The sequence below is a fragment of the Nelumbo lutea genome, chromosome 3 (genome assembly GCF_056320005.1).
Source record: "Nelumbo lutea isolate HS-2025 chromosome 3, American lotus-T2T, whole genome shotgun sequence".
In the NCBI taxonomy this organism is placed as follows: Eukaryota; Viridiplantae; Streptophyta; class Magnoliopsida; order Proteales; family Nelumbonaceae; genus Nelumbo; species Nelumbo lutea.
Window position 1 is genome coordinate 110,219,824 of NC_142686.1, and position 10,225 is coordinate 110,230,048.

The 10,225-nt window shown below is 37.4% G+C and overlaps 1 protein-coding gene across 1 annotated transcript; it reads left to right on the forward strand.

The window, feature by feature from the left end:
* The first annotated feature begins 3,490 nt into the window (after window positions 1-3,490).
* LOC148867584 (uncharacterized) lies at window positions 3,491-4,471 on the forward strand. The gene is made up of 2 exons (XM_088976491.1): window positions 3,491-3,792; window positions 3,889-4,471. The coding sequence occupies exons 1-2, from the start codon at window positions 3,491-3,493 to the stop codon at window positions 4,469-4,471; spliced, it is 885 nt and encodes a 294-aa protein (XP_088832617.1).
* Window positions 4,472-10,225: the final 5,754 nt, after the last annotated feature.

The window sequence follows — 10,225 nt, forward strand, 5'->3', positions numbered from 1 at the left end:
CCGAAGTGAAGACACCTTGGGCCAGACAGCTCGACTTAGCTTGTCACAGGCAGCTCGCCGCTTACGAAGTAGCCCGGCACAGGGTAACTCACGGAAGGGTAGTTCGGCATATCGCAGGAAGATCTCCTGCCTGACAAATCTGGGGACAACAGCCATATCCCTCGTCAGACAGCGTCGTGCCTGCCACCTTTAGAGGGTGCCTTACACCCGACAGGCACATACCCTACGGTGACGGCCCCGCGCGTGCCACAGCCAGTAACGGTTGCGACAGACTGACAGTGGCAGTTATACCCGCCCTGTCAGAGGCCAGTGGACCTGATACATCGGATTTCTGTTATAAGTAGCTAGTATCAAGGGACGAAGGTATCATCTTCTACTCTCGTGCTATCTGCACTCTTAGTCTTCATTTTCTCCTTGCTTCTCCTACAGAATACTAACTTAAGCATCGGAGTGTTCTCGCCGGGCAAGCCCCTGGGGATTTTTCTTCTTCTCCATCACAGGTACCTTCCAGGAGCCACGTAAGTGCCAGATAGGAGTGATCGGATTGCGCACCATCAATTATTATTATTATTATGCTAATATGAAAAGCAGAAAAGATTAAAAACAATCTTTCTTTTGAATCAAACGCAGCCTAATAAAAAATGTATCCATGACTATACAAGTAAAAATCCTTATTGATAAGGTTTTTAAATCCAATCTATAGAACGAACCGGTCAGGGGTCCAGTTCCCCGGTCGAATGGTCATTTCATTTTGGCAAAAAAATAAAAAATAAAAAAAAAGGTCATACCCGTTTAAACGGTTTGAACAATTAATCGCCCGAGTCAGCAGTTTGCTGAACAAAATCAACGGTTTTTAACAAACATCCAATTTTTAAAAAAAACGGACCAGTTCCCGATTTTTTCAGTCCGATTTTGAAAACCATGCCTACTAACATATAACGTAAGTATGGCATTAGCCGCGTGTTTTAACCGACTTGGGATCAATTGCTGACAACATCATATTTTGTATGCCACCTGTCCCCAACACGTGGGGTGCATACCGCAGTCACAAGTTTTAAAAGATGGTCCACGTGTTGAGAACAGGCGGCACAACACTAATTTTTAGCAACAATAACTATTTCTTCATCGTCAATGAGTCAGATTGAAGACTGCTAGAAGTTTTCATTTTTTATTTGTTTCATTAATACGTTTAAAATCTGAATCATTAATGTCTTAGTTTGGAGTAATTTATTTAGATTTTCTAAGATGACGTGTCATTGAAAAAGCTGGGGCGGAGGAGGAGTGAGTTCGGTGGGTAGGTTGGATAACAAGAATCTCAATTCAAATGAATGAAATAAAGAGCAAATGTGGAGAGTTAAGGTGACCTTCCTCTCTCCTCCCTCGGTTTGCTTCACCGCCTTCACAACCCAGGAGATAGAAGAAGGGATCAAAGACAGATTGTCAAGTTGGAAAGCCCAGCTCCTCTCCCAAGCTGGGAGAATCACCTTAATCCAATCTGTCATCTCTGCGATACCCACATACCAAATGAGCACTCAAGTCCTACCAGCTAAACAACGAGCAGAAATTGAAAAATCTGTAAGGTCCATGGAAATCAAGCCCATCAGCCGAGCCAGGTCGCATGGACAAGAGTCACGAGGCCCAAAGACAATGGGGGTCTACGACTAGGACTGCGCAAGGTTAAAGAAATGAATCAAGCTCTATTCGCCAAACAAATCTAGAGACTTCATTCTCTTCTCACAGAACGCACTTCCCTATGGACTCGGGTCATACAGGCCAAGTATTTTCGGAACAAGAGCTTTTGGCAGGCAGGATAATCAAGAGCAGCATCCTATTGGTGGAAGCAGACCCTAAAGCTAAAGGAGAAAATCAAACCCGAGCTCATATGACTAACAAAAAATATCCACTATCTATTCTCTTCTGCATTTGGAAGGCAAGATGCAAGTTGGTGTTTGGACAAGGATACCCCCGCTTTCAACAACTCCGAATCAAGTCACTAACTCCACCTTCTCAGACTCTACTGGCTAAGCTTCTGAACTCAAACCCTCACTACAATATTTCATTTCCAAACACAGCCTATGTTTTTACTGATGGATCTCGTAGGAATATAGCCGATGCTTCATATGGCTTTGCAATCCTTAACTCTGAAAGATGTTTCATTGCAGCCATAAGTAAGCCATGCAAACTGTGAAAGCCGATTCAAGCAGAACGGAGAGCAATTTATGAAGCTTTAACCTACCTCACCTCCCTCAACATCCAAAGGGTTCAAGTTTTTTGTGATGCTACAGCTGTTCTATCTCAACTCAATAGCATAGAAGCTCCTCGGTCCAGTTGGGAAGATAATGGTTATTTTGTTCTAATTGAAAAGCTGGTAGAAAACTTTGAATATTGTAATTTTTCGTATATATCCCGGACACTAAATTTAGCTCACGCAATGGCCTACGAAGCCTGTACAAAACAGGAATATTTTGAGTTTTTTAACACACCTCCTACGTGGCTAAAAGAACACTTTTTGCTACTCAAAACATGTATATTTTGAAATAACTATGAACGAAGCTGCTTTTATAAAAAACTCCATAAGGATGAGGACCAACTGCTGCTACTGTAGGGTAGAAGAGGTACGTATCAAAGTCAAAATCAAAAAAGACCAACTGCTAATAATTGGACGTTTTTTTTGGGATAAGTGGACTGCAATCCATCAGAAATTAATCCTAATGTATTTGTAGCCCCCTCTTATAAACTGCATCCTGTTGTGAATTTGGCATCAATCACATACAGGATTCAGTCAATCCATAGAACTCCTATCTCCACTAATGGTGGACTGAACTATAAACTCCCCCTCCCTTTTTATATTTGGCAATTAGAGTTTGGATCTATTTCTCATACATCGAACCTTATACTATATCTCTTGTACTTTTGTGTTATTATTCATGGGTGATGTTCTCAATGCATGACAGAGTATGCATTTGTTTGGCATTGATGTTGTTGATCCACAAAATGGTGATACATCAATGCCACATTGAAAAAATGGTGCTCCAAGAAATGCCTATTTGTTTAGAACTGTTTTTCCATAAAAAAAAAAAAACAATGCTCTAAGTCACACCTTATAAATCAAGAAGGTGTGGTTTGGAGCAATGCCAAATTTGACATTTTTTCACATTACAGCTCGTTGTTACTGTAGATAATTATTTATTAGTTAGTATTAATAGTTTGTATTAGCTGAGTTAGTTAGGTTGTTAAATAACTCATAACAAACTTTGCTGAGCTGGATTAGTTTGTTACTCTTCTCTCTCTTCTTTCTCCTTCCTACTCTTACGTGTATACAATGTAGTTTTAGCTGTTGTATTCAGTCATTTACAAGTAATAAAGAATTTCTTCTTCTTCTTCTTCTTCAATATTTTCTCTACTTTTCTTGCTTTCTGTTCATGGTATCAGAGCCAGAGATCAAAACTAGATATTGAGCTCTCTTTTTGATCAAGTTGATATTTGAAGAATGATGAAGGATGATCTTGATGTTTCGATGACAAGAGCAGGAGAAACACCAAACAATAATGGTGGAAATGTTATCAATGGCATTGGTACGAGAAAAGAAGCTAATACTGGAAGCAATAATGGAGATCCTCTATTTTTACAGAATTCGGATCATCCAGGCATGATATTGGTGTCTAGTCCACTAACTAGAAACAACTATTTGACATGGAGTAGATCAATGAAGATCGTGCTTGGAGCTAAGGTGAAATTAGGTTTCATCAATGAAAGTTGCAAAGCAGCAGAACCTGATTCACCTACTTTTGAGTAATTGACAGGAGTGGACTATATAGTAACTTCTTGGATACTTAACTCTATTTCTAAGGATATTGTTGATACTTTTCTATACTCTACATCTGCTAGAGATCTTTGGCTAGAATTGAAAGAAAGGTTTGGAAATTCAAATGGACCTTTACAGTATCATTTGCAACAAGATATTAGTACAATTAGTCAAGGAAATCTAACTGTGGCACAATATTATACCAAACTGAAGAAACTTTGGGATGAATTGACATGTATCATGCTACTTCCTCAATGTACTTGTGGTGCAGCTAGGAGAATGTGTGACATTACTTCTTCCAATAGGCCGATGTGGTTCTTAATGGGACTAAATGATTATTTTGATCATATTAAGAATCAGATCCTACTAATGGATCCACTGCCTACTGTTAACAAGGCAAGTTCATTGGTGCTTAGGATGGAAAAACAAAGAGATGTTCATATTGCTTTAGCTGAAACTATTGATGGAAATTATATGCTTGCTAGATCACATAATTACAGGAAAGATGGAACAGGAAGAGGTGATACTAGGAAACCACCAGGTTATAATAGATCTGAATTACATAAGCAAGATTATGATAAAACAGAATATACACACTATGATCATTGCAATAGAGATGTTCATACAAAGGAAACTTGTTTCAAGATTGATGGCTACCCCGATTGATACAAGGAGCTGAGAGAACAAAAGGGAAACACTCAAGGAAGAGGTAGAGGAGGTTTTTCAGGAAGATACAGGGCCAATAATGCTTATCAAGCTAATACTCCTCTGGACGTAGATATTGAGTTACCAACTGACCAAAATCCAGATCAAGCACTTCATCTCAGCAACATGATTCGACAATAGCTCATGAAGATTGTCAAAAGGCAAATGATTGCTGATAGCAACCATGCCAATTTTGCTCACCTGGATACTTATGCAGATGCTTATGTAGGTATGAAAGTTCAATATGCTTTTAACTCTAAGGATAATACACTTGTTGTATTAGATGTAGGAACCTGGATAGTTGATACTGGTGCTTCAAACCACATGTGCACTGATTTAAAACTACTTTCTCAACCTAAACCAGTAACTCAAATCATACCTATACATTTACCTGATGGAACCATAAAATTTGTTCAACATATTGGCCATGTGAAACTTAGTCCTGATCTGATTTTGACAAATACTTTACACATTCCCTCTTTTAAATTCAATTTGTTATCTGTTAGTAAATTAGTCATAATAAAGAGTTTGCACACTATGCAATGATTCAGAATACTTGTAATAGAATCTTCCAAGCTGCTACATGTAATAAGTCTCATTTCTTCAATAAAACTTCTATTTTTGGATTAGTTCTTTGGCATAACAGATTAGGACATGCATCTGTTACAGCCTTACAACACCTTGATTTGTGTCCTACCAATGCATCATTACCTATTTGTGAAATCTGTCCTTTGGCTAAACAACATAGATTGCATTTTCTAGTTAGTAAAATTCAATCAGAGAGCATTTTTTATTTGATGCACTTGGACTTATGGGGCCCTTATAAACATCCTTCAATTACTGGTGCACATTATATGTTTAAACTTGTTGATTATTTTAGCAGAAGTACTTGGATATTTTTGCTTAATCATAAAATCATAATTGTGTCTTCATTCATTACATTTTTTAAAATGATTGAAACTCAATTTCATAAGAAAATTAAATGTATCTATTCTGACAATGGCATTGAATTTCTCAATAAAGATTTTTAGAGTTTTTTTTCTAACCAACGTATTTTGCACCAGAAAAGCTGTGTTTATTCTCTACAGTAGAATGGTGTTGTGGAGAGAAAACACAAACACCTTTTTCAAATTGCAAGGTCTTTGATGTTTCAAGCAAACTTACCAAAAATATTTTGGGGACATGCTTTACTAATGGCCACACATATTATAAATGTTTTGCTTACTGCTATTTTACATTGGAAAACACCTTTTGAAATATTGTATAAAAGGAAATCTGACTACAAATATCTAAGGGCGTTTGGCTGTCTTTGTTTTACTACAAACACTCAGCCCCATAAGGACAAGTTTGCACCAAGAGCTCTTAAATGCATTTTTCTGGGTTATAGCTTAGGGCAAAAAGCTTATAGACTCTATGACCCCAATGACAGAAAACTTTTTACCTCCAGGGATTTTATATTTCATGAAGATATTTTCCCATATCGTTCTTTTTCAGCTAAACCTTCTACTTGTCCCTTACCAATTGTAGATCCAATTTTTTATTCTAATTTTCTTGTTTCATATACAATTTATATTCCCAATTCAACTACTCCTGTTGATTCTGTTCCCCAAATTGAATATGATCATGTTTTGTCTACTCCTGTTGATACTTCTCCAACTCCTGTTTTGTCTCCTCCTTCTACTCATTCAACTAATCCTACTTCACTTAAACTTCCTACAGTACCTCATTTGAGACAAAGCACAAGAATAAAAAACAAACCTGTTTGGCTCAAGGACTTTGTTACAAATTTATCAATTTTTGATCATTTACCTACTGCTAATATGGTCTTATTACCCTCTACTAGTTCCAATTACAAACCTCCTAGTTTTCCCTATACCCAATCTCCATTTTTTGATAGTGCATATTTGAGTTTTTTAGAAAATGTATCAACTATTCTAGAACTTATGTCTTACACTCAAGCTAGTACTCATCCAGAGTGGGCTAAAGCTATGAACAAAGAGCTAGAAGCTCTAGAACAAAATCGGACTTGGGAACTGACTACTTTACCTAAAGGGAAGAAAGCCATAGGCTCAAAATGGGTTTTTAAGGTCAAGTTGATTCCTGATGGTACCGTTGAAAGGTAAAAAGCAAGGCTTGTGGCTAAAGGTTATCATCAAGTAGTTGGCATTGTTTATTTTGATAGCTTTAGTCCTGTTGTAAAGCTTGTTACCGTTAGAAATTTTCTAGCAGTTGCTACTGTTAAGAATTGGCCAATACATCAGCTTGGCATAAACAATGCCTTTCTTCATGGTTATTTGGATGAGGAAGTTTATATGCTTCCACCAGAAGGCTATCAGAAGGCACAAAAAGGAGAGGTTTGTAAGCTAAAAAGATCAGTTTGTGGCCTCTAATAGGCTTCCAGGCAGAATTTTGAATTCTGCAATAAGCTTCAACAGTTTGGTTTTTTGCAATCCAAACATGACCACTGTCTCTTTGTCAAGCATACCCCTAACTCATTTTTAGCTCTCCTTGTATATGTTGATGATGTGCTTGTAACAGGTACAAGTGAGAGTGAAATTATCTCAGTAAAACAATTTCTTGATTCTGCCTTCACAATCAAAGACCTTGGCTATGCAAAATACTTCCTCAGGCTTGAAATTGCAAGGAGCACTATTGGTACTTATATTAACCAATGGAAGTATGCCTTGGATATACTCAAAGATGCATGTTTATTAGGGGTTAAACCTGCTCAAACTCCTCTTCCTAAAGGACTGAAGTTTTCTGATAACAGTCCTACACTACCTGATCCTGATAGGTATAGGAGATTAATTGGCAGATTATTGTATTTAAATCTCACCAGGTTTGATCTTTCTTATACCACCCAACATTTGAATCAATTTGTTAGTTCCCCGACTCAAGATCACTGCAATGCAACTATTCACTTGCTCAAATACTTTAAGGGTTCTCCTAGCAAAGGCTTGTTTTTCTCATCTTCTAGCACGTTTGATCTCCAAGCTTACTGTGATGCAGACTGGGCATCTTGTCCACAAACCAGAAAGCCACTTACAGGTTACTGCGTGTACCGGGGCTCTTCACTTCTTTATTGGAAGACTAAGATGCGGACAACTGTATCCAGGTCCTCAGTTGAAGCTGAATACAGAAGTCTTGCCACTACAGTCTGTGAAGTGCAGTGGATATCCTACATTCTTGTAGATTTTTGAATCTCTCTTCAGCTTCCCATCCCTCTTTGGTGTGATAACCAAGTTGCATTACACATCACATCAAACTCAGTTTTCCATGAGCGCACAAAACATTTGGAAATTGACTGCTATTTGGTGAGGGACAAGTTCAACAGGGTTTTGTTAAGCCTTAGTACATCTTTACAAAGCCACTGGCAGGTCCTCAATTTCATTCCTTGCTTTCCAAGTTGGGCTTGATCAATCTCATCAAGCTCCAACTTGGGGGGGGGGGCATAGAGAATTATTTATTTGTTAGTATTAATAGGCTATATTAGCTGATTTAGTTAGGTTGTTAAATAGCTCATAACAAACTTTGCTGAGCTGGATTAGTTTGTTACTCTTCTCTCTCTTCTTTCTCTTTCCTACTCTTATGTGTATATAATGTAGTTTTAGCTGTTGTATTCAGTCAGTTACAAGCAATAAAGAATTTCTTCTTCTTCTTCTTCTTCTTCTTCTTCTTCTTCAATATTTTCTCTAGTTTCTTGCTTTCTGTTCAGCTATCAATGAGGATGTGATGTGGCAGTGATGTAGACTTCCTATAATGGGTAGCGGTGCTGAAAATAGACATGAAACACTGATATCGGACAAAAAGTGTTATTGTTGCTCTAGGAAACATCCACCTGGCAACGTTTCAAAAAAATAATAATAAATAAGACACCATTTTCTAAGAAAACAGTACTTCCAACCCACACATTAGCTGGTGAGCCTGTTGTATCTGTAACATTCATGCCAAACATATACGATGGCTGTGGGTGTGAGATGCACTCTTTAAGGAACAGATCCCAATTGAATCAATTTCTCAGAACTTGGAACATGCCGATGGTCCCAAAGAGTAGGCATTCCACTAAAATTGGAGGCATGACCGTCTGAGGCATGAATATGAGTCAATTCAAACTCGTGAAACTACAACTTCTCCCTAATATATATGGTCAGTGGGTTTTATCATTTATGTGCATACTGCTGTGTTCCCACCCTTGAATCCCCGTGTAATTGTGGAGTTCAGAGCAAAAATTATTCTCCCATTTGTACATTAGGAATCGATGTTTTTAAAAATCTACTTGGAAGTTGGAACCAAAATTGTTTTGGCCATTGGTTTGACTGTCCGGTTTAAATGTATGAAAAACACATTTGTACACATCTTAAAAAATAATTTTTTCTCTTATTAAAATCAGTTTTTAATTCATCATACATTAGAAAATTACAAGACTTGTAATATATTCTTTCATGTACATCATTAAAATATACATTATTTATTGTTATTTCACCTTAAATTTAATATTATTAATATATTTATGAAATTTTTATATATTTTCTTATCGTATACAAGCATTTCATATTTTTCATTTGTATCCATGCATTTCCAAAACGTATTCATATCCATATCCGAATCTAAATTGTCCGATACAATACCTGGTACCGATATTTTAATCATTGGGTATAAATTCTCATGCAAAACTAGAAAATGATCCCTTAAACCCTTTCATTTGATCCATCTATAGAACCCTTTCATTGGATGAACGAAAGCTAAGACACGCCCAAACAGACGATTAGGGCCTCCGCTCCTTGTGCCCCGGCCCTCTTCGGATAATTAAAGTTTGAGAAAGACCATTCTTTATTTCAAAATTCAAAGATTTCATCCAAATTTTTAAGGGGATAGAGTTGCGTACTTTCAATTATTGTTGCTTGAAATGGTACGGAAATTTGAAGAAGGGACACTTTCGCTGTTTTCTGTTAGAATTCCATTGTTTGAAAATTTAATGACTAAACAAGGATAAAAATAAAAGAGACTTTTTAATCATTCTGTAAGCTGTTGGATATAATTAAGACAGGGGAGGTATTAATCTATTTTAAAAAGTGAGGGGATGTTTTCAGTATTTAGGAGAAATTGGAAGGGAGGTTTAAGTCTTTAACCCAAAATAGACTCGATTAGGTTAAAAAATGATAACTGCTAATTGAAATAGTCAGTTGGCATCCCATCAAACCAGGAGGCATAGGTCCATGGTGTGATCAGTGGGCCTCACATAGTCACATGCACCCTTGTTAGCAGGGGAAGATGGTTTCAACTTTCAAACTTTCAAATGTTATTGTTTATTTGTGCGGTAAGGCGTGCCTCTCTCGCATGAGTGGTGGTCACTGCTCACACTTTCAACGCCTCTTTATTACCTCTCCATTAACTAACTAATGTCTCTTTCTGTATTCTCTTCTCTTACATCCTGCAACTGAAAAAGGCTGTAATACTATAACAATCATCATCACCTTCTTTGTTTCTCGTTTCTCGTTGCATTGGAAATCACCACTCCAAACCATTCTCAACAGGGTTCCATCGATCGATCAGGAATTCAGGATTCAGGAAGAACTAATTAAAAACAGAAAAAAGAAAACCAAGAAGAAGAAGAAGAAGAAGAAGACGACACTGCTACTGCTAGTAACGACAGTTATGGGAGATGAAATCCACCCCATTTCACGTCGTCTCCTCATTTTACTACCTCTCATGGTG

Coding starts and splice junctions, on each gene's coding strand:
- LOC148867584 (XM_088976491.1), top strand. CDS start 3,491: ATGATGAAGGATGATCTTGATGTTTCGATGACAAGAGCAGGAGAAACA. Junction 3,793..3,888: donor CCTGATTCACCTACTTTTGA/GTAATTGACAGG, acceptor TACATCTGCTAG/AGATCTTTGGCTAGAATTGA.